The following is a 23,633-nucleotide window of genomic DNA, read 5'->3' on the forward strand; positions in this document are numbered from 1 at the left end:
AATGGGAGAGTTTGGAACAGGCCCCGCCCCCTGATTGGCTGAAGCACAGAGATGAATCCAGAGAGCTCTCTGTTAAAGACACCTTTATGCCCACTGAATCCAGTCTGAGGAGAACTCTGAAATGTTCCAGCTGACAGGAAAGTTAGCTCCATGTTTTAAGGGTTAGCTGCAGCAGAAAGTTTCAGGCTTTGGAGGAGCAGACAGGAGTCCAGCAGCTGAGGAGTGAACCCCAAAAACCCCTTCAGCACGCCTAAAAGGCCACCTGCAGAAACTCCAGTGTCCGCTACATCTGGGATGTTTCCTCTGCTGTAGTTGGTGTCGAGCAGCCGCTTAAAGCAGCAGCTGACGGCTTCGCTCTCAGCCACCAGACTCCACTGAGAAACCCCTCATTTTAGCCCCCCGGACCCCGCAGCCGGTGGTCCGTTTGTGGGACTCTGGTTGTCGGAGCTTTTTCTTTATTTCTAGTTAAGCCATAGAATTTAGATTTATTTTACATTATTTGCTTAGTTTTTGGTTGATAATTAGCATTTTTGTTTAATTTGAGTTGTTTAGGATAAATTGGTTTGTAATTAATTAAATTAATTTTGTGTTTGGGGAGTGGGCGTTTCACATACTTGGGTTTTAGGGAGCTCTGGGCGCACTTGGGTGGTCACATGTTTTTTTTTTACCAGTTAGCAGTTTCAGTTGTCAGTTGGTCAAGGTGGGAGAACTCGGGCTGCTTCACCTCCTTCGGCTTTTCCTCTGCCACACACAGGCATGATGGGAAATGTGCCGGCCCAGTCTCTTCCTCTCTTCTTTCTTTACTTCATTTATTATTATTATTACAACTCATCAGTGCTGAGAAGAATATTAGTATCAGCTGTCTTTTGGCCTCTCGCAGGGACCCAGAATGCAATGGGAGAATCCATTCAAAAGCCCCTAACCAGCCCCAAACTCTGAGAAACTCTGTTAATAACTCTGAGAAACTCTGTTAATAACTCTGTTATTTAATTCTCCAAAGATGGACTTTTTGAAGGGAAAACTCCTGCTTTAGTAAGTTTTCATTCACCTGCTTTTTCTTTCCTTTTACTAACAATGTCGGCCAGAGTTGGGGCTGAAAATATTTCTCTAACAAAGACTCTGATATCTGACTTTATTTTACCAAACTTACCTGCCGCTCAAATTACAATCAGTCTGATTAAGATCCAAGCAAAGCTATGCCACCTGCTTACAGTGTTGAAACACAACTCAGAAATGCACATTTCACAAACCAAAGATGGGATGAAACTGAAACCTTAAGTATGAAAACGGATCACTTTGGGTCTCTTTATGCTCGCTCCTGTTTAGCAGCCACGTGTGATGGGACGTGCCTTACTTTAAACGCTACAGAAGCTCAGCTCGTGGCATTACTCACCCACAGGAACTACAGCTCAAAGCTGTTTTCAGTCATTTTTTTGCTAATATTCTTCATTGGAGCTTTTATTTTCACACACTTGGGTTCTATTCATTCGGACGTGCTGCAGCGTGGAGATAAAACTATTTCCAGTGCAAATAAAAGCACAATTCAGTCAAATTCAGTTCAGTTTTATTTTGACATGATATTTATAAATCACAACAAACATCATCTTAGGAGGCTTCTAAAGGTAAAGTCCTGAATTACAGCACTGATGGCAAAGCCCAGACATCCACTTATAGTTCAGGGTATCAAGCACATATTTCAGAAATATGCTTTCATGTTCACAAGCAAACTGCAAATTATTTCATCTCATTTTTAAACTTTTTTTTTTTACATAGAAATTCTGCATTAAAAGTATCAGTTTGTCACATGTGCAGCAAACTAACTGCAGCTGACAGCAACTGAATGGTCTCAGTGTGAAGCTTTGACTGGAAACACACAGAAAAACAACATCCTGGAAGAATGGCAGCTTCCATCTTTAAAGGACCGGAAGAGGAAGAAGTTTCCAAGGAATCATTCAGAAGAGTTTCACACAGAAACTGACTGAGTCCATGAATCTGAAAAGGTGTTTCTGAGTGAAAGAGACAGACATGAACAGACTGAACTATCTGTTCAGCAGGGATTCTCTGACAGGAGGACACTCTGTGTACTCAGCACAGAGACAACCAGGAACCAGGTGACCAGAACCCAAATCCAGGATGCAGAGGTTCTTCAGTGAATGTGGTGCTGAAGGTGTGGAGGTGGATCAGTGTGTCAGAGGAGACTCTGTAGAAGGACAGAGTGCCAGCAGGACGGTCCACATACACTGCTGCTCTGTTACAGACAGAGGAGGGGGAGGAGGAGGAGGAGGAGGAGGAGGAGGAGGAGGAGGAGGAGGAGGAGGAGGAGGAGGAGGAGGAGGAGATCAGTGTATCTCTCTCATTGTGCCAGACAGAGTAATAACCTCCATCAGAGCAGCTCAGACTCCAGGACTGATCGTTCCTTCCAAACCAACAGTCTCTGCCTCCTCCTCTCCTGCTGATTCCTCTGTAACTCACTGATATATCAACTCCTCCTCTCCACTCGACCTCCCAGTAACAGCGACCAGTCAGAACATTTCTACACAGCAGCTGAGGACACCAGTCATCAAACCTGTCTGGATGAGCAGGATATGACTGAACCTGCTCCACATGTGTCACCTTCCTGTTGCTGTCAGACAGTTTCAGGTCTCTGTTCACTGTGTTTGTGTCGATTGTGAGTTGGCAGGAATCTGAAGGAGAGAACAAACACAGTCCAGCTGCAGTTATTGATCCATCATCTGTTCACTTTGATCAATGAGTGATGTGACAGTGTGGCGATGGCTGGATGCCATGAATCAGATGAAGAACACACTCACACTTCCTCAGCCCTGGTGTCAGCCATCGTTCTCCAGCAGGCTCCACCCTGAAAGCAGGAAAATAACTGTCACATGTTTCAGGACTCCAGAAATAGCATCTAGAATGAGCCGGTCCCATTCCAGCTGATGCTGGAGGAACGGTGGAGCACATGCTGCCAGTCATAGCCATATATTCTGCTTATGTCCCAAAGTAAAGACACTCTGGGGAGAGGTATCTGATGCTCTGTACCTCGGGATGCTGCTGTGGCTCTATTAGGAGTGATGCCTAAAGGGCTGAATGGGAGGCCAGAGAAACATCTGTAAATATATTACTCACAGCAGCACTGAGCTGCAGAACTATTAGATGGCTGAACCCCCCCTTCATATAACATCTGGATCCAGAAGGTTTGGGGCCTCCATCAGATGGAGCACATTACAGATCTATGAAGGCTCCTAAAGTCCATCTTTACTAACCGCTGGAGTCCTGTCGGCTCTTTATGAACACAGTGAGCCTGCTTAGCCTTCCTGCTCTGCCACCTGTTTCCCATCATCCACACAGAGCCTCACAATGTTTCAGTGCTGCTCTCCTCAGCACTTATTTCTGTGTGGGCTTGTACATGTGAATGTCTGAATGTGTGTATTTGATTTAACATATTTAATGTGGCCCTGTGATGGATGGCGACCTGTCCAGGGTGAACCCCGCCTCTGACCCCGCTGGGAGGGGCTCCGGCCCCCCCGACGGATTCAGCGGGTGGAGAAGGTGGATGGATGGATGTTTCATGCATTTCATTGGGAGTGGATATTTGTTCTGTTGGTCTCTTGTTTGCTTTTGATCTTAATTTGGATTTGGATTTGATTTTTCTCTCCTTTCTGAAGCCAAATGTGAGCTTTAAACACTGAGCTGAACTCTCTTCAGTCTCTGACATCATGGTCTCTCCTGATGGTCACATTGTTTCTGCTGACTCCTCCTCTCAGAAGGTTTCAGGGCAGCCAAACATCCAGATCCTCTCTCAGGACGCAGGTCTAACCCACATGTACGCATTTCCAGATGTACGCTGAACATGGTTCTAGAAATCTTTGTGCTAAGCTAGGCTAACGTGTCCTGGACCCATCTGTGCGTCTGATCCAGGGTCAGAGGACCAACAGACACTTCTCACTGTTGTTCCTGCAGATGTTCTCCTTGGAGACCTCCTCCACAAACATCTGCTGTTCATGTCCAGCCAGCGTTGGTGCTGTGAGCAAAGGAAACAGGCTCCTACATGTGTGACTGTTCATGTAACACTCAGCAGGAAGCAGAAGCACAGGGCTGAGTGCAGCACAGAGAACATGTTCCCTGCTCTGCCTCCTCTGTCAGACACTGTGAGGCTGCAGCAGGCCTCTCCATACCTGAGTGTGTGTGGATCCTTCAGTGCGGCCCTCAGCAGCTTCTCTCCTGAGGCTCCTGGATGGTTGTAGCTCAGGTCCAGCTCTCTCAGATGGGATTTGGGGTTGGAGGTCACAGCTTCAGCCAGAGAAGCACAGCCTTCCTCTGTGATCAGACAGCCTGACAGGCTGCAGACACACACAACAACAGAAACTCTGAGAGAACTGCTCTGAAGCTGAAGCTGAATGTCTGCAACTGTCTCACATTACTGACTCTGTGTCTTCACAAATCTGAGTCACAATCACACCACACACACGTGGATGGACCTGATTTCTGCTGCCATTTTAGCCCCGAACACATGCAGACACTCCCCACTGAGTCCTGTTCAGATAGAAATATGCTCTGCACCACAGTGAGAGCAGCAGTGAAGAAGAAGCTGATTTCACTGATGTGAACCTGAGACGCTCGTCAGCAGGGGCGCCGCCAGGGATTTAACAATTATTTTCATGGGCCCCAAACAGCCGGTCAGGAGGCTTTATGATGAATTATGAGGAATTTATGATGCTATTTTACAGAAAACTATGCATTTTGATGCTATTTTCAGTCCGTTTTTGGTTTTCAAAAATGTGTTCCTTCTACTTTTCCTTCTCCTCTTTCTTTCCTTTCTTTCCGTGTTTGGCTACCTGACTTTGAGGCATATTGCCTTCTCTGCCTTCTTACCCGCTGCGGCGCTGCAGCTGATCCAGTCGGACTGAACCATTTCACATGAATAGAGAGGGGGAGGCTTAATGTTTCCAAAACAAATAAAGTTATTGTTACCGGAACATTGTAAATAAAATATATCTGTGACTGTAAGTTAGTTAATAACTTGGTGTCACATTATTTTCTGTCAGTGTTATAACTTTATGGGGGCCTCTCTGGGCCCCTCTTAATCGTGGGCCCCTAGAAGCCTGAACACGGTTCTGAGCCAGGTTTGACGGCTGCTCTGCGGGGCGAGTATACGTGTCCCGTACTGTATGTGCAGTAGCGAGGGAATCCACTGAAAGGGAACGTAATGTCATGCGTATCAGTTCAGGCAGAAGGAACCAGGTCCAACGCTTGTTTACAGCTGGTTGGCCCCGCCCATCAGGTGGGCTCAGGAGGACAACTCACTCAAAGAACTTTGTAGGAATCTGCACTCTACATTATTTACTGGAGGAGAACGCAGCCCAAAAGGAAACTGAGCAAATGAGCCAAAAAAGACTTTCCAGGTTGTTCCAGGTTGTTCCAGGTTCAGGTTCCAGGTTCAGGTTCCAGGTTCAGGTTCCAGGTTGTTCCAGGTTCAGGTTCCAGGTTCAGGTGAGTTCCTGTGGTGTCAGAGGCCTAAAGCTGCTGGAACAATCATACAAAGAGCATCCACAGGTGTTGTGTTACCTGAGAGTTTCCAGTCTGCAGTTTGGACTCTTCAGGCCAGCAGACACCTGCTTCACCCCTGAATCCTGCAGGTTGTTGTTACTCAGGTCCAGTTGTGTCAGGCTGGAGGACTGGGAGCTGAGAGCTGAGGACACAGCTGCACATCCTTCATCTGAGAGGTTACAGACGCTCAGCCTGAGGAGACAGTTACAGAGAAAAAGAACAGCTGGGGTCAGAATCAGTCAGCTCTAATGCTCACTGTGGACTGAAAGCCCACTTAGAGGGAACATCAGGGTTAGAAGCCTGTGGTCGTGTCCGTGCGGTGGTTTTTATGCTCAGAGACGCATCATGAGTGAAACAAGGAGTCCACACGGTGGCTGAGCCTTTCCACCCTGGAGCTGCAGCTCATCAGAGAGTCTCAGAATCTGATTCAAACAGCAGAGGCTTTCATGGGGAACACAGCTGAGGAACTGATCCCATCAGACTGATGGTGGGGCTGACTTCAGAGCTGCCCACCGGGAACAAAGGCTAACATTTATCAGCACTCTGCTCCAGCATGAAAACAGCCTCACCTGAGAGTTTCCAGCCCACAGGTTGGACTCTGCAGTCCAGACAGCAGCTTCACTCCTGAATCCTGCTGCAGGTTGTTGTTACTCAGGTCCAGTTGTGTCAGGCTGGAGGACTGGGAGCTGAGAGCTGAGGACAGAGCTGCACATCCTTCATCTGAGAGGGTACAGACGCTCAGCCTGAGGAGAAGATGTTAAACAGTCTTACATTCAGTCACATTAATAAGAACAGTCACATAAGGGACAGTAATGATGTGAAGCTGCTCTGCAGCCACAATATCTCTGTAACTTCCACTGAGGAGTCTCTGAATCTGGTGATGTGCACTATGGTTCCATTCTTGGTGTTTTATATTCATGTTTTTAATGGACTTTAATTACTGATCCACAGCAGAGATGATGAAAATGTCTCCCATCGCCCACAAATATCTCACTATTCACAGAAACACTTTATTAGGGATCCATGAAGGCTGATCCACAGATATACAGATTAATCTGTAGGTTCATGCTTTAAAATGGAAGAAAAACACTGATTTAAAATGTGAAACGTGTTCTGCACATCTGGGAATCTCTTCCTGTCTCTCTGTAGTTTGGGACTTTGCTCCGTTTTGTGCAGTTTTACTGCAGCTGACCTGCAGAGACCATGCATCCATGTGATGTGCAGAGCTCCCCACAGAGTGAGGTCAGCACTGCCCACCCTGCAGGAGGTCCACACCAGGCGCTGCACCCCCAGAGCAGGAACACCCCGCTCCTACTCACATGTTTACTTGTATATTTTCCTTCCTGTCAGATTCATCTCACCCTGTTTTATTCTTATTTTGCTGCCTGGCACAGCTGAGCTGGTTGCAGTGTACATTTCACTGCCGGCGTTCAGCTGCAGGTGACCAATAAAGATGGCTGATCCTCGATCGGTCGTTAATTATCTCATTATGTTAACAAAACAAAGCAGCTTTTCATGAGAACTTGTTCATTTATGTCCTAATCTTTGATCACATCATGTTTTAAAGCAGCGACCCTGAAAAGCTTCATGGGAACAGAAAACAACTTCCTGAATGTCACCAAAAGCTTTTTCTGCTCTCTGAAGGCTTTTTGGCTTTTTTCTGAAACAGAGAAAGAGAAGATGTTGGTCACATGACTGATCACATGACCGAGCAGCTGCTGGATGGAGCAGAGGAGCAGGACCTGTTCAGCCTCTCATCTTTGCCTCCAAAGTGATGGTGTCTGTTCTGATAACTGCAGTAAAACAGACGACACACCGACAGCCCGACTCACAGTTCAGTTTGGATCCTCCAACAGTCCGAGCTGAACTCAGCTGGATGTTCCACTTTATCATACTTATCCTGTTATCTGATGGAAACGAGGGCTTTTCTCCAGATTTCACATGTTTAACATGAACAAAGGGATCCACAAACAGAAAAATCTCTCTGCACGTATCTGATGTATATTCTCACATTTCTGCACATCTTTGTCTTCATGATGTTAAACACGTGTTTGTGGATGGAAATGACACGCTTTGAGAAAACTACAACAGATATACTGAATCATTTCCTGTAACTCTACCAGAATATAAATAAATGTTCCACCAGAGTTCATGTGTGTGTGCTGCGCTGCGCAGACTAGATCAGAGGAAAGTGACACAGATCTGGAGACGTTTTACTTTGTGGATTTAAAGCAGATGTGAAGATGTTTTCAGATTATTGCATCACAGAGACTGTATGAAGCTGAAACAGCAGAGAAACCTGACCTGAGAGCTTCCAGCTTACAGTGAGGACTCTGCAGTCCATCAGACAGCTGCTTCACTCCTGAGCCGTAGATACTCAGGTCCAGTTGTGTCAGGCTGGAGGACTGGGAGCTGAGAGCTGAGGACAGAGCTGCACATCCTTCATCTGAGAGGGTACAGCTGCTCAGCCTGAGGAGGAAATAATGAGAGAAGTAGGAATCTGGGACTTTCTCTCCTGTAGAAACAGCAGCAGGATATTCATACACATCCCTCTATATCTGTACTCACACAGCTTTGTTGGAGGCTTTGACCACTGGCAGCAGCCTCAGAAGAGCCTCCTCTGAAGCAGAGTATTTATTCAGGTCAAACACATCCAGATGTTTTCCTGATGTCAGTAAGATGAAGACCAGAGCTGACCACTGAGCAGGAGACAGTTTATCTGTGGAGAGACTTCCTGAACTCAGGGCCTGTTGGATCTGCTCCACCAGAGAACGATCATTCAGTTCATTCAGACAGTGGAACAGATTGATGCTTCTCTCTGCAGACAGATCCTCACTGATCTTCTCCTTGATGTAACGGACTGTTTCCTGATTGGTCTGTGAGCTACTTCCTGTCTGTGTCAGCAGGCCTCGTAGGAGCCTCTGATTGGTCTGCAGGGAAAGACCCAGGAGGAAGCGGAGGAACAGGTCCAGGTGTCCGTTTGGACTCTCTAAGGCCTTGTTCACAGCACTCTGATGGAAGAGAGTCTCTGTCAGTGTTTCAGACTCCTGAGACTTTGGTTGTTCCTCCATCAGGTTGACTCCAGAGCTGATGAAGGTCAGATGCACATGAAGAGCAGCCAGAAACTCCTGAACACTCAGATGGATGAAGCAGAACACCTTCTCCTGGTACAGCCCTCTCTCCTCTCTAAAGATCTGTGTGAACACTCCTGAGTACACTGAGGCTGCTGAGATATCGATGCCACACTCTGTCAGGTCTGACTCATAGAAGATCAGGTTTCCTTTCTGCAGCTGCTCAAAAGCCAGTTTTCCCAGAGACTCAATCATCTCCCTGCTCTCTGGACTCCAGTGTGGATCTGTCGCAGCTCCTCCTTCATACTTGAGCTTCTTCACTTTGGCCTGAACCACCAGGAAGTGGATGTACATCTCAGTCAGGGTGCTGGGCAGCTCTGCTCCCTCTCTGGTGTCCAACACATCCTCCAGAACTGTAGCAGTGATCCAGCAGAAGACCGGGATGTGGCACATGATGTGGAGGCTTCGGGATGTCTGGATGTGGGAGATGATCCTGCTGGCCTGCTCTGAATCTCTGAACCTCTTCCTGAAGTACTCCTCCTTCTGTGGGTCAGTGAACCCTCTGACCTCTGTCACCATGCCAACACAGCCAGCAGGGATCTGATTGGCTGCTGCGGGCCGTGTGGTTATCCAGAGGCGAGCAGAGGGAAGCAGCTCCCCCCTGATGAGGTTTGTCAGCAGCACATCCACTGAGGTGGGCTCTGTAGCATCAGCCAGGGGCTCCTTGCTGTGGAAGTCCAGAGGAAGTCGACACTCATCCAGACCGTCAAAGATGAACACAACCTGGAACTGTTCAAAGCTGCAGATTCCTGCTGCTTTGGTCTCAGTAAAGAAGTGATGAACAAGCTCCACCAAGCTGAACTTTCTCTCTTTCAGCACATTCAGCTCTCTGAAAGTGAATGGAAACATGAAGTGGATGTCCTGGTTGGCTTTGCCTTCAGCCCAGTCCAGAGTGAACTTCTGTGTTAAGACTGTTTTCCCAATGCCAGCCACTCCCTTTGTCAGCACTGTTCTGATTGGTTCATCTCTTCCAGGTGGGCCTTTAAAGATGTCTTCCTGTCTGATGGATGTTTCTGCTCTGCCTGCTTTCCTGGATGCTGCTTCAATCTGTCTGACCTCATGTTCATCATTGACCTCTCCGCTCCCTCCCTCTGTGATGTAGAGCTCTGTGTAGATCTGATTCAGAAGGGTTGGCTTTCCTGCTTTAGGAATCCCCTCAAACACACACTGGAACTTCTTCTTCAGAGCACATTTAACTTTACGTCCACAAACTGCAGCAACAAGTTCTGAATGAAGACAAGAAATAACATCAGTGAACAGACATTTCCACCCTGTACAGAATGAGTATCTGAACATCTGCTGTTCTGTGTGCTGAGACATCAGTAAATGTGTCATTTATCCAGCAGGTTAAACCTTTAGAGAAATCCTCTTACTGCTCTGCAGACGGTCAGCCAGCTCCTCCTGCTTCATTCTCCTCAGGAAGTGAACTGTGATCTTCACTAATGCCTCTCTGCTGCTCCTCTGCTCTTCATCCTCAGCCTCCCTCTGACTCTCTAAGCATTCTGGGTAATCTGGACTCAGAGCCTTCTGCATCTTCTGCAGCTCCTCCTTCACAAAAGTGAGCATGTTGTCCTCCAGCAGCTGGAACAGAAAACTATATGAATGAGCCCATCAGACTGAAACCATGGAGCCAAACATCAGATCCATGTTGGACACACTGACAACCCGCTGGTCTACAGAGTGCAGCATGGAGATGGCTGTGAGCAGAACAGATGGGAAAGTAGTTGTTGTACATGTACAGACCATAAATATGGAGTCCAGCTGTGTTTGGTGCTGCTGGGCAGACGGACCACTGGGACCCTCTGAGCTCTGCTGGTCCACTCTGTGGAGGAATCATGAAGAATGAGCTCACATTGTGTCTGTCCACACAGAGAGCAACACAAGCTGAAGCTCCATGAAGGGATGTGTGGGTGTGAGCAGTGGGTCAGAGGACTCCCTGTAGTGGGAAAGCTTTACTGGTCCTGCTGATCCCACTGAGAACCAACAGCTCAGTCTGCAGCTGCTTGGAGCTTTCAGCTCACTTTGCTCGGGTCCCAGCAGCTCTCACCAACCCCTTCAGAAAGCTTTCCCTCCCTGCTGAAGTGCCCTGGAGCAAGGCAGCCAGAGCCAGTGTGTGCTGGGATCAGACTGGTTGTACTGGGCAGCTCCCAGTGTGAAGGCCTCAGACCATGACTGTTCAACATCACCTGATGATGGTTTCCCAAAGACGGGAGACAAACTTTCATTGCAGCTTCCAAAGCTGTGTTCAGTTAACTGGAAGAAGCAGAGTTCCTGTCTGTTACCCAGTTTCATTTAGGCCTCTCAGGACAAACTTTAGTTCTGTTGCTCACTGATCTGAACCTGTCAAAGCTTTAAGCAGCTAACCAGCACCCTGCTGACTGTTCCTCTGCTGAACCTGGAACACATCACACCTCCATCAGCTCTGTGGGGTTCACACGTTCAGCTTTTTAATTCTAAATGAATCTGTCTGTCCTCCTCCATCCAGCAGCACCGGCCCCCTGAGGGGAAGCTCCTGCCTCCACTGTGTTAGAGCCACAGCACAAAGGCGCCCCCTGCTGGACCAGCTGCTGTCCTGCAGACACTCAGAAACACCTCCAACATCATTCTTTCCTCTCTGACTGCTGTGCTGGTGGGAAACATCCAACACACACCGCTTCACATATGAACACAGAAATGGATGTGAAGCAGAGCTGAGCTCACATTAAACACATGTTGGAGTAAAAACTGTTCAAACTGACTCATTTTACTCTGTTACAGCATTTACACTCAGCTCACCTCTGAGGGGACGGATGTGGGGCTGATTTGAAGTCTTTACGATTATCCATCGACCGGTCGCTTTGCATGGACACACAGCTGGGTCCAGGTCCAGGTCCAGGTCCAGGTCCGGGTCCGGGTCCAGGTCCAGGTCCAGGTCCAGGTCCAGGTCCAGGTCCAGGTCCAGGTCCGGGTCTGGGTCTGGGTCCAGGTCCAGGTCTCTGATGGATCCTGACAGAAAAACACTTGTTTTCTTCAAACTAAAGTATCAGTGATAGTGTTTGAGTCTGCAGTGAGACGGCCTGTCAGAGAGTCAGTGTGGCTGCTGTGGAACAATGTTACAGCTCCCCCTGGTGGCAGCTCTGTGATCTTACAGAGCTCAATGCTGATAAACACACACACTCTGAGGCTTTTAACCCTCAGATTCAGACCAATCACCAGCGACCCTCAGCTGCTGCATTTTACTCTGTTACAGCATTTACACTCAGCTCACCTCTGAGGGGACGGATGTGGGGCTGATTTGAAGTCAAAATACCGACCCATCGACCGGTCGCTCTGCATGGACACACAGCTGGGTTCAGGTTCTGGTTCAGGTCCAGGTCCAGGTCCGGGTCCAGGTCCAGGTCCAGGTCCAGGTCCAGGTCCAGGTCCAGGTCCAGGTCCAGGTCCAGGTCCAGGTCTCTGATGGATCCTGACAAAAAAACACTTGTTTTCTTCAAACTAAAGTATCAGTGATAGTGTTTGAGTCTGCAGTGAGACGGCCTGTCAGAGAGTCAGTGTGGCTGCTGTGGAACAATGTTACAGCTCCCCCTGGTGGCAGCTCTGTGATCTTACAGAGCTCAATGCTGATAAACACACACACTCTGAGGCTTTTAACCCTCAGATTCAGACCAATCACCAGCGACCCTCAACAACTGATCCAAGTCTCAAGTAATTCAGCTGGAAACTGGTTATCATCTGAAACATGATGCAGCCTCTGAATACTGACAGCTACTCACTGCTGGGCTGATGGAACATCAGGATGGAAATCAATGAAGAATTCCTTTGACAGGTTGCTCTTAAAGGACACACAGCTGGGTTCTGGTTCAGGTTCAGGTTCTGGTTCTGGTTCAGGTTCTGGTTCAGGTCTCTGGTGGATCCTGATGGAAAAAAAACACTTTTCAGCCTGCATGCATGATATACTTAATGAATAACCTCTAAATCAATGACCTGATGTTAACTTACTCTGCTTTCGAGGCCTGTAAGCTGAAAAGTGGGTGATCCTTTAGACAGTTGATCTGTGAGGACCCCCTCCTGGGTCCAGGTCTCTGTCCCTTCCTGTGAATAAAGGTGGTTTGGTGCTGTGAGCGCTGAGCTGGGACATGGAGGAGAGTCATGGACAGTTAGAGATGGTCACCTCACCTCTGAGCTTTGCTCTGGCTCTCATGTTCCCCACACAGAGAGGTTTCAGTGTCCTCACTCTGATCCATGCTGCTGAACTCACAGCAGCTCACACACACTTTCTACCTTCTTCTGCAGAGGAAACACACATCATTCATCTGCACAGCAGCTCACACACACTTTCTACCTTCTTCTGCAGAGGAAACACACATCATTCATCTGCACAGCAGCTCACACACCCTTTCTACCTTCTTCTGCAGAGGAGACACACATCATTCATCTGCACAGCAGCTCACACACACTTTCTACCTTCTTCTGCAGAGGAAACACACATCATTCATCTGCACAGCAGCTCACACACACTTTCTACCTTCTTCTGCAGAGGAAACACACATCATTCATCTGCACAGCAGCTCACATCCTCCTCTCCATTGTTGATGTAAAAAGATCAGCGGCTCCTCTGATTGGCTCAGGTTCTGTTCCACATCAGTTTCAGTTTAATCATTATTCTCATTAAATGTGTTTCTCAGCAAAGTGATGCTATAGAATAAAACAGATATTTTAAATTAATATATACAATAAAAGGTCAAAATTAAACAGAAAACTTTTCAAAACTCCAGTTCCAGTAATTTGACTCTTCATTCAGAGAAACTTATATCAGAGACGCCACTAAAACCTGTTTTTCAGGTGATGTTTTCAACAGATTTTCAAAAGAAAAGTAGAAAAAAAACTCTAAGATACTTGAAGAGGTCACAAGAAAAACAATAATTTTCAGCCAATCTCCAGATAAATGACGTGTTGTTGCAGCTCTAATTCAGCGACACAATAAAGCAGATGTAAAACGTGCTGGAATTTAAGTTTGTTTGTGGGATAAAGAGACATTTTTATTCAGTGAAGACGGGAAACTGAACACAGAGAAACAAGGAAAAACTGGCCTGCCGTGTACCGACTGTGCTGGAACATGGAGGCGGGTTATGATCAAGGTGATGGAATTTAAAAACCTAGAAAAACCTGTCTGACTCACTGAGTTACACAACGAGAAAGCCACACCTCCATCCAGGGTGTTAGCTTTAGTCTTTAAGAGAAAAACAGCAGAGTTTCTGTGTCTGACTTCAGTGGGAGAAACCGCAGTTATCCCCACAAATTAGAACACAATGTGATTTATTTTGGCAATAAAACAATAAATAATATGCTTCTAATCAACAACAATGGAAATGATAATCATGCAGATTTTTCTTCAAAGTTCTTCGAGTGACAAACTGGACCTGAAATAAGAAGTGAACATGTTCCCCAAACATTACAGAGCAGAAACAAACAGGAAGGTTACTGAAGACAAAGTCCAAACTCACAGTTTGTTCAAGCCAAGTGTTGAAGCTGACGCTCCGCTCCACAGACACAGGTGAGCTGCTTCCTGGAATCAGTCAGAGCTCCACCCCTGATGGGGGCAGGACAGGTAGGAGGGGGGGCAGCAACAGGATCCCACTTCATTTCATCTCAGTTTAACAGCAGCTTGTAACCTGGTTGGGTTTGTTTTAAAATGAATAAACTTCATCAGTCTCACTCTCACTCCTGACTCCTATCAGCCATCATCTGCTTATTTCCTCCATCATGTCCTCACTGAGGAGTTATCTCATATTAGGCAGGGATCCCAGTGGAGGTCAAAATGGTAACTGAGCATCTAACAGCCAGTCTGGGCCTGGGAGGCATCCTGCTTTGGTATCAGGTAGACTGCTCATGTTGGCTCTGAAGCAACAATCAGATGGAGGAGGGAACGTGCTCATTAATATCGCTGATGTTGGAAAGAAAGAGAGCATTTTCTTTCCATCTGAGCAGGACTGAAACAGATGACCTGCCTGAACACACATACAAATGTAGACATGTACATTTATACATGACAAACATGTCCATCCATCCATTTTCTATACCTACTTAATCTAATTCAGAGTCGTGGGGGGGCTGGAGCCTATCCCAGCCGTTATTGGGCGAGATAAATATCATTACATTAGATATTGGGCGGGGTACACCTGGACAGGTCACCTGTCCATCACAGAGACATATGACACAAATGACCACACATACGCTCACGCTCAAGCATTTCACCAGAACCCAAATCCAGGATGCAGAGGTTCTTCAGTGAATGTGGTGCTGAAGGTGTGGAGGTGGATCAGTGTGTCAGAGGAGACTCTGTAGAACAGGGGTCACCAACGTAGATTGGACCTAGCTGGTCTCCACGACAACCGTTGCGTGGAGACCGAGTCAGTAGTCCAGTGCAGTGAAGCGAAGTCAAGATGAACGGATGATTACCAGTGAATGGAGAACATGGCAGAAAAAAGAAAGAGAACGTATTATTTTTACAGTGAATGGGAGCAAGAGTTCTTTTTTACCACTGTAAAAGATGCCTGCGTCTGTCTCATTTGCCGGGCGACTGTGGCGATACCAAAGTGGCACAATGTTGAGAGACATTTCAAGACCTCTCACGCAAGCTACCACGCTAACTACCCACCGGGCAGCGCACGAGGAGTGGGAAAAGTAAGTGAGCTAAAGGCAAGATTGTGCAAGTGTAACCAGGTTGAAATTATATATTTATGTTAACATATAAAATGTCACCAAATCCTGATCAATATTGTTTTCTATATGGTTTATATATGTTTTATTGCCCATATCTATGCCTAGGTGTTGTATTCAGACCACAGTGTTAATACCTGTACTGTCGCTTTAAGAGGTCGCAGGCTTTATGCCGTCATTACGGTGCTTCTCTCAGTTCGCGCCAGACTAGCTGAGAGGAGGTAATGTATTGTTTTGGTCCTCATTTTTGAACATTTATTTCGGTTTTTGAGCAATGTAAACTTGTTTTATGCGTGTATAAATGTTAGGTTTTAGGCTGTGAACATGCAGTTAATGTGTCGGTCGAATATGAACTCTGTAAACAGACTTTTTACAAGTAGACAAAGTTTCCACATGCCAGTCTACAGGGTTTTCTTATCTGCTAACAGGAGCTTGAGACCTGTGTGCTATGTGGAGGAGACTGCATGTTGCAGCGCCTTATGTGCTTTTCTGTTGACTTGTACAGGTATGTGCGTTATGTTTATTATAATTCATTGGGCATAGTGTTTACATGTATTTACACTGGTTGCATTAGGCTTGTTAAAGAAATTCATATTATGAAATACATTGAGTATTTTATAATTCATGTAATTCATTTTCATATTTTTTATTTAAAAGTATTTTTGCTGTTGATACTAAAAGAGTGTATCAGTCATGTATTTATATGCAGTTCGCGCCAGACTAGCTGAGAGGAGGAGCTTGAGACCTGTGTGCTATGTGGAGGAGACTGCATGTTGCAGCGCCTTATGTGCTTTTCTGTTGACTTGTACAGACAAATCCATCATCTTGCCTCCAGTAAAAGAGCAACCAGCAGCTGGTCGTGGTCCGAGTCTTTCTTCATTCAACACAACAGAACACAACGCAGAATATACAAGGGTTAACGGACGTGCATACAAACTAATATAAAAACTGCAAAGGAAAATGCACGCCCGTTACAATGGTGCCGTGACCTTTCAAGGATTGGTCTGAAGATCGACGTCAGCTCGTTCACCGTGGGAAGCTGCATTCACTCACCATTCGCTATAGTCAGGTATTCCCTTGGACTGCAATCGGGTGATGTTTATTTTTTTTTGTCTCTGTCAATATAACAGCACCTTAGAGAGTGATATACTGATGCAATTGATTGCTGGTTGATGTGATTATCCAGATCTGTTATTTGGTGCTATTCCTATTTAACCATTCAGATTTAATTTTATTAGCTGTGTTTGTTTTTTTCTCTCTCAAATATTTTTCTGTGCATGGTGTGACTGAAATATGGCAGAGGGTTACACATATTTTGTTGAGGGTGAGGGTAATATTGCTGAGAGTGACTCTGTCGGGGGCCAGTTTGGTGCGGGGAGGGGATTGTTCATTCAACCCTTAGAGTCCAGAACACCAGGGCCTAATGTCACAGCATTACACACCCCACAGCTTACCTCTACACGTTATGTAGATCGTACCATGCCAAGTCAATTTGAGAAGAGTCCAGACTTGGGATCACTCATTGAACAGTTAGCTGAAAAGCTAGGTGAATCCATTACAGCTAAACTGCAATCTGACAGGAGCACACACAACTCCAGTACTCCTGTACAGCCCTCAGAGATGACGATGCCTAACGTCAAGGTTGTCATGCAGTCTGATGCAAAGGAGCCTCCCATCTTCAGGGGTGATAGCTCAGACAAATTCACAGTTCATGAGTGGGAAAATCTAATGACTCTGTACTTAAAGAAGCGAGCTATTCCAGTTCATGAGCATTCACAAGAAGTCCTGGCAAGGCTTATGGGCAAGGCAGGGGATGTGGTGAGGATAAAGCTGCGAAACAACACATCTATCAACCACACTGCAAATCCCCATGTGATCTTTGATATTCTGAAACAACACTTTAGTGAACTGTCATACTCAAGCATGCCTTTGGCAGATTTTTACAACACATTGCCCATGCCAGGTGAAGACGCTATGGAGTATTGGATAAGGCTGAACAAAACAGTTGATGTGGCAGATGAATGTTTGAAAAGACAAGGCCGAAGCATTGATGACCCAGGCCATGAGGTCAGTATGATGTTCATCAAACACTGCCCAGACCAGTCTCTTGCAAGTGTTTTCAAGTTCAAGTCTGCAGAGAAATGGTCAGCTTGTGAGATCCAAGAGAGGCTTGATGAGCACATGCAGGAAAAGAAAACTCGAGCTGCAGCCGTTAGGCTACCTAAGCCAAGCACAGTAGAGCACAAAGTCCATTCCCAGTGTCATGTACCTATAGCTGATAATGCACCAGTCCCGAACACCAGTGTACCGTCAGTGCCATCTCTAGTACCCATGACTACTGCAAGTGTTGACAATGTCTGCATGAGGAGTTTGGTGAACTTGTTAGATAGACTGGTTACACAACATACACAAGTACCAGCTAACTTCAAGACACAAGCCACAGTGCCTCGCTCTTCTCAAAAAGTGTGCAGGGTTTGTGGGGCTTCTGATCATTCTACATTGTCTCACTGCAGGCAAGAGAACAGGTGTTTAAAGTGCCTATCGCCTGGTCACTGGAAGAGGGACTGCCCTAATCAGACCAACCAGCGCCGCTCTCCGCCTGCCAACAGCGCTGGTGGACAGAACCAACAGTTAAACTAGAAAACCCACACCTGGAGAGGGGCGGTGTGGGTATTGTGGATGAATCCCTCTCTGATGCACACGACCTAGCTCGTTTATATGAGGACTGCTGTGCCAAAGCACCTAAGGGGACCCAGATAGTCATTCAAGCCACACAGAAGATCACAGCCTTCAGTGAGTTATTTTATGCTCCTGTCCTTGTCAATCACAGTGTGCAGCTTAAAGGCATGTTGGACTCTGGCTCTATGGCATGTAGCATCAGCGAGCATGCAGTAGAGAAACTCAGCTCTGCAGGAGTTTTGCCTGAGAAGCAGCACCCTAAAGAAAATGTTGTTTTGATTGGCTGTGGTGGTCTGCAGACTCGACCTGAGGGTTTCTATGACTTGGAGATGCAGCTTTACGGCGTTCGCTGTGTCGTACCGACCTTAGTTGTGCCTGGTCAGCATGACGATCTCATCTTGGGCTCAAATATCATCAAACACGTGATTCGTGCTCTGAAGGGTGATAATGACTATTGGAACATGGCATCCAGACCTGAGCATCAGACTGACCCCGATATTGAACAATTCTTGTCGATGTTCACCAATGTTGAGCGCTGGAGAGGGAGTGAGGTTCCTGACAAGATAGGCACTGTCAAGCTCACCCAAGCAGTGACACTCCTACCCAGGCATGAACATTTAGTTTGGGGTAGACTTCCTGCTAACGTGCCGATGTCACCTGGAAGCACAGTTGTTGTAGAGCCAACCAACTCCAAAGCCATGCCACGAGGTGTTCTAGTGGGTCGTCTTGTCACACCTCTCTGGGGTGATAGATGGGTACCGATGACAGTTGTGAACCCATCTGACAAAGCTGTCACATTGAAGAGGAATAGCAAAATGGCTGATGTCTTTCCATGCTTGGCAATCGAGGATCTAGACGCTTTCCAGGGCCTACATGTGGCTTCAGAGAAACAACCTGACACACTGAAACAGCAACCCGACACCTCGCCTAGTGCCTCTCTTGCCGATCAGTTGGCGAAGAACCTGTCAGAGTTAGGCTTAAGTGACATTGACATAGACTCATGTCAGGTCAGTGAAGACTGTAAGTCTCGGCTCACACAGCTGCTAATTGAATATCAAGACATCTTCTCCAAGCACTCGTTGGACTGTGGTGAGGTCAGGGGTTACACACACCGCATTCATCTCACCGATGATCGCCCTTTTCGCCTGCCATACAGGAGGGTCCCTCCTGCCCATTATCAGAAGCTGAGGCAAGTTCTCACTGAAATGGAGGAAAAAGGGATCATCAGGAAGTCTTCAAGCGAGTATGCTTCGCCACTGGTGATGGTATGGAAGAAAGACGGTGGGTTACGGATCTGTACGGATTTCAGATGGCTGAATGCCCGAACCTTAAAGGACGCCCATCCCTTGCCGCACCAGTCCGATTGTTTGGCTGCTCTTGGTGGCAATTGCCTCTTCAGCACGATGGACCTCACTTCCGGCTTCTTCAACATCCCAATGCATGAAGACGACAAGAAATACACGGCTTTCACGACTCCCCTTGGACTGCATGAATACAATCGCATGCCACAGGGACTGTGTAACAGCCCAGCGTCCTTCATGAGGATGATGATTGGGATCTTTGGGGACATGAACTTCACGAAACTCCTGTGTTATCTTGACGATCTTCTGGTCTTCGCATCGTCAGAGGATGAGGCCCTATCCAGACTCCACACAGTGTTTCAGAGGTTGCGAGAGAACAACTTGAAACTGGCCCCTAAGAAGTGCCATCTGCTTCGGGAACAAGTCGGGTTCCTTGGCCATGTCATTAATGGTGAGGGTGTTGCCGTCGATCCTGCCAAAGTGGAGGTTATCACAAAGATGACAGTGCGAGACCTCATGGAGGATGATGAGTGCACGCCTTCTCTTCGGAGAATCAAGTCATTTCTTGGCATGGTATTTTACTACCAGCATTTCATCCCAAACTGTTCCTCCATAGCAAAGCCCTTGTTCGCACTCACAGCTGGACAGAAGAGACGGGGACGGTCAGCTAAGGATAGGAAGCTTCTAGGTGCTTATCGTAAGCTTACCCCTGCAGACTGGTCAGCGGAATGTGAAAAGGCTTTTGATGAGTTGAAAACCATGCTGTTGGAATGTGTTGTGCTGGCCCATCCGAACTTTGACGAGCCATTCATCCTATCAGTTGATGCGTCATTGGACGGACTTGGAGCCGTGCTCTCTCAAGTGCCACAAGGAGAGTTCAAGGCCAGACCTGTTGCTTTTGCAAGCAAGACCCTCAGTGCGTCACAACGGAAATATCCAGCTCACAGACTGGAATTCATGGCTTTGAAGTGGAGCGTATGTGAAAAGTTCAGTCACTGGCTGAAAGGCCGTAGCTTCACCATCTGGACGGATAATAATCCACTCACTTACCTCCTAACGAAACCAAAGCTTGACGCATGTGAAATCCGCTGGGTGTCTAAGCTTGCATCTTACTCCTTTGATCTCAAACACCTGCCCGGAAAAAGAAATGTGGTGGCTGACGCCTTGAGTCGCGATCTCTTTGCAAAACCCATCGGTCAGAGACTGCTGAAGGAATCATATCCCACTCTGATGCAGGAAGCTAATGGGATAGAGGAGGACTCTGTGCAGGATGTTTTCAGAGTCAGCTGCCAGTCTCAAAGCTACAGATCAGGGAGCCATCCAGCACCTATGGTGGCGTGTGATTCAGCCGAGATCAGAGCTCTTTGTCAGGCACACTGTGACTGGCTTGATGCAGCGGAGTCCAGAGCGCTCTGTCTGGCCCATCATGTCCAGCAGCTGTCGAGTGGTCAGGAAGCTTCAAGTCCTATGTTCTCTGCCCAGGAGCTGCAGCTGAGCCAAGAACAAGACCCCTGCATCTCTAAGGTGCTGCCCTTCGTTGCAGCCAGGAAGCGACCATCCAGGCGTGAAAGGCATGGCGCTGACTCGAAAGTCCTCAGGTTGTTCAAGCAATGGGACAAGCTGGAAGTCCATGATGGAGTGTTGTATCGGGTGACAAGAGATCCCGTATCCAAGCAGAGAAGATCTCAATATGTGTTGCCTCTGAGTCTAAAGGAAAAGGCACTGTTAGGCATTCACAATCTGGCAGGTCATCAGGGTCAAGACCGTACTCTTTCATTGGCAAGGCAGCGATTTTACTGGCCTGATATGGAGAGGGATGTGAGGGCACATGTCAGATGCTGTCAGAGATGTGTGTTTGGAAAGTCACCAGAACCTGCTGCCCGTGCACCCCTGGAAAGCATCAAGAGCTCTGCCCCGATGGAGTTAGTGTGCATGGATTTTTGGTCGGCGGAGGACAACAAGCAGCGGTCTGTGGATGTCCTAGTGGTCACCGATCATTTCACCAAACTTGCTCATGCATTCCCTTGTGCCAATCAGACGGCGAAACAGGTTGCCAAAAAGCTCTGGGACAATGTGTTCTGTGTTTACGGTTTCCCTCAGAGACTACATTCTGATCAGGGCACCAATTTCGAGAGCAACTTGATTGCAGAGCTCCTTCATCTGGCCGGTGTTGCAAAATCTCACACAACAGCTTACCATCCCATGGGCAATGGGGGAACAGAGCGATTCAATCGCACCTTGGGCAACATGCTTCGTACCCTTCCCCTTAAAGAAAAACACCAGTGGCCACAACAAATCCAGACCCTCACGTTTGCCTATAACGCCACAGTTCATGAGACTACGGGTTATGCGCCCTTCTTCTTGATGTTTGGCCGTGTACCAAGGTTGCCGGTGGATATTCTGTTCAAGCAGGTTTTGAACGATCCAAGAGTTGCTGACTATGACTCATACGCCAAGTCCCTGCTTGCCTGCCTCAAAAGTGCAATGGAAATCGCTCAGAAACATTCTTCCACTGAGCAGCAGCACCAGGCCCGGCAATATAACAGACGTGTCAAGGGTACCTACCTGTCCATGGGAGATCGTGTTTTGGTAGCAAATAAGGGAGAACGAGGGAAGAAGAAGTTGGCCGACAAATGGGAGGATGGAGTGTACACAGTTGTTGGTGCAAACCCCAATATCCATGTCTACAAAATACAGGATGCAGAGGGACACACAAAAGTTGTGCACAGAAATCTTTTGTTGGAAGTCAACTTCTTGCCACTACCTGGGATGGACGAGAGCCAGGATGCCCATGCAAATGATCAGTCTTTGACCAGCGACGAGTCTGATCAGGAGGACTGCGACTGTGGTGATGATGCAGCCTCAGTGTCTGAGATGTTGACTCAAGACGACAGTGCACAGATCCTGTCTGATCCCAGAGATGGAGAAAGGCTTGGAGTTTTGTCACCTGAAGCCCCACCTGAATCTGAGTCGGCTGATTCAGAAGAGCTGGTCCAGTCTCAATCAGTGCACGATCCTGCTGGTGCCAATGCTGACTGTCCATCCATCTCACCTGCACCACAGTCAGATCCCTCACACTCACCGCATGCTAACGCTTTGGTTCACACTGACCCGCACGTACACACTACAGCTGATGGTCATGTTAGAACACGTGCAGGGAGAGTAGTGAAATCAGTGAACAGACTGATAGAATCCATGGTTCAGAAACCACTTTTGAGGGGTTCAAACATTTTATTTGGGAGCCGTGCTCAATCTCTCCTTGCTTTGCAGAGATGAATTTTGATGGTTGGGACATGTTTTTTTATTTTTTTTTGGACTGAGTTATGAGCATTAAAAACGTGCAAATGTCTATGGGACAAGTATTGTGGGCCAAGTGTTGTGTGGCGTACCAGGCGTCGCATTAAGCTAAGGGGATTCAGAGACCTGATCAACCTCTTTCTTCCCTGAACCTTGTATGTGTGGTAACTTTTAAGTTGACTGTGGACTAGGTCCTTTGGTTCATTTGTGCCAGATTGTCAGTGTTAGACATTGTACGCTCTTTTAGTCTTGAGACTTTCCATTATCAGGATGTTGGTGAATTTTAGGAGGGGTGTATGTAACCAGGTTGAAATTATATATTTATGTTAACATATAAAATGTCACCAAATCCTGATCAATATTGTTTTCTATATGGTTTATATATGTTTTATTGCCCATATCTATGCCTAGGTGTTGTATTCAGACCACAGTGTTAATACCTGTACTGTCGCTTTAAGAGGTCGCAGGCTTTATGCCGTCATTACGGTGCTTCTCTCAGTTCGCGCCAGACTAGCTGAGAGGAGGTAATGTATTGTTTTGGTCCTCATTTTTGAACATTTATTTCGGTTTTTGAGCAATGTAAACTTGTTTTATGCGTGTATAAATGTTAGGTTTTAGGCTGTGAACATGCAGTTAATGTGTCGGTCGAATATGAACTCTGTAAACAGACTTTTTACAAGTAGACAAAGTTTCCACATGCCAGTCTACAGGGTTTTCTTATCTGCTAACAGGAGCTTGAGACCTGTGTGCTATGTGGAGGAGACTGCATGTTGCAGCGCCTTATGTGCTTTTCTGTTGACTTGTACAGGTATGTGCGTTATGTTTATTATAATTCATTGGGCATAGTGTTTACATGTATTTACACTGGTTGCATTAGGCTTGTTAAAGAAATTCATATTATGAAATACATTGAGTATTTTATAATTCATGTAATTCATTTTCATATTTTTTATTTAAAAGTATTTTTGCTGTTGATACT

At 46.8% G+C, this 23,633-nt stretch overlaps 2 protein-coding genes across 2 annotated transcripts in view; both read right to left on the minus strand.

The window, feature by feature from the left end:
* Positions 1-1,604: 1,604 nt before the first annotated feature.
* On the minus strand, positions 1,605-2,973 carry LOC142391161 (neoverrucotoxin subunit alpha-like). The gene is made up of 2 exons (XM_075476937.1): positions 2,811-2,973; positions 1,605-2,684 (listed from the first exon to the last, which is right to left on the minus strand). The coding sequence occupies exons 1-2, from the start codon at positions 2,971-2,973 to the stop codon at positions 2,086-2,088; spliced, it is 762 nt and encodes a 253-aa protein (XP_075333052.1). The 3' UTR covers positions 1,605-2,085.
* A 947-nt stretch (positions 2,974-3,920) lies between these two features.
* The window catches only part of LOC142391162 (NACHT, LRR and PYD domains-containing protein 3-like), a 355,109-nt gene continuing 335,396 nt past the window's right edge, over positions 3,921-23,633 (minus strand). The window contains exons 6-15 of the mRNA XM_075476938.1: positions 11,926-12,123; positions 11,454-11,663; positions 10,422-10,500; positions 10,052-10,259; positions 8,116-9,904; positions 7,852-8,016; positions 6,117-6,290; positions 5,566-5,739; positions 4,176-4,340; positions 3,921-4,056 (exon numbers count right to left, since the gene is read on the minus strand). Of these exons, the coding sequence (XP_075333053.1) occupies positions 3,921-4,056; positions 4,176-4,340; positions 5,566-5,739; positions 6,117-6,290; positions 7,852-8,016; positions 8,116-9,904; positions 10,052-10,259; positions 10,422-10,500; positions 11,454-11,663; positions 11,926-12,123 (3,298 nt within the window). The remainder of the gene's footprint in view (positions 4,057-4,175; positions 4,341-5,565; positions 5,740-6,116; positions 6,291-7,851; positions 8,017-8,115; positions 9,905-10,051; positions 10,260-10,421; positions 10,501-11,453; positions 11,664-11,925; positions 12,124-23,633) is intronic.

This window comes from Odontesthes bonariensis, chromosome 11 (assembly GCF_027942865.1).
Source record: "Odontesthes bonariensis isolate fOdoBon6 chromosome 11, fOdoBon6.hap1, whole genome shotgun sequence".
Taxonomy (NCBI): Eukaryota; Metazoa; Chordata; class Actinopteri; order Atheriniformes; family Atherinopsidae; genus Odontesthes; species Odontesthes bonariensis.

What these genes read in the sequence shown, in the direction of transcription:
- LOC142391161 (XM_075476937.1), bottom strand. Translation starts at nt 2,973, where the DNA reads ATGACTGGCAGCATGTGCTCCACCGTTCCTCCAGCATCAGCTGGAATG. An exon ending in GACACCAGGGCTGAGGAAGT is followed by an intron (nt 2,685 to 2,810) that starts GTGAGTGTGTTC and finishes TCTCTCCTTCAG; the next exon opens with ATTCCTGCCAACTCACAATC.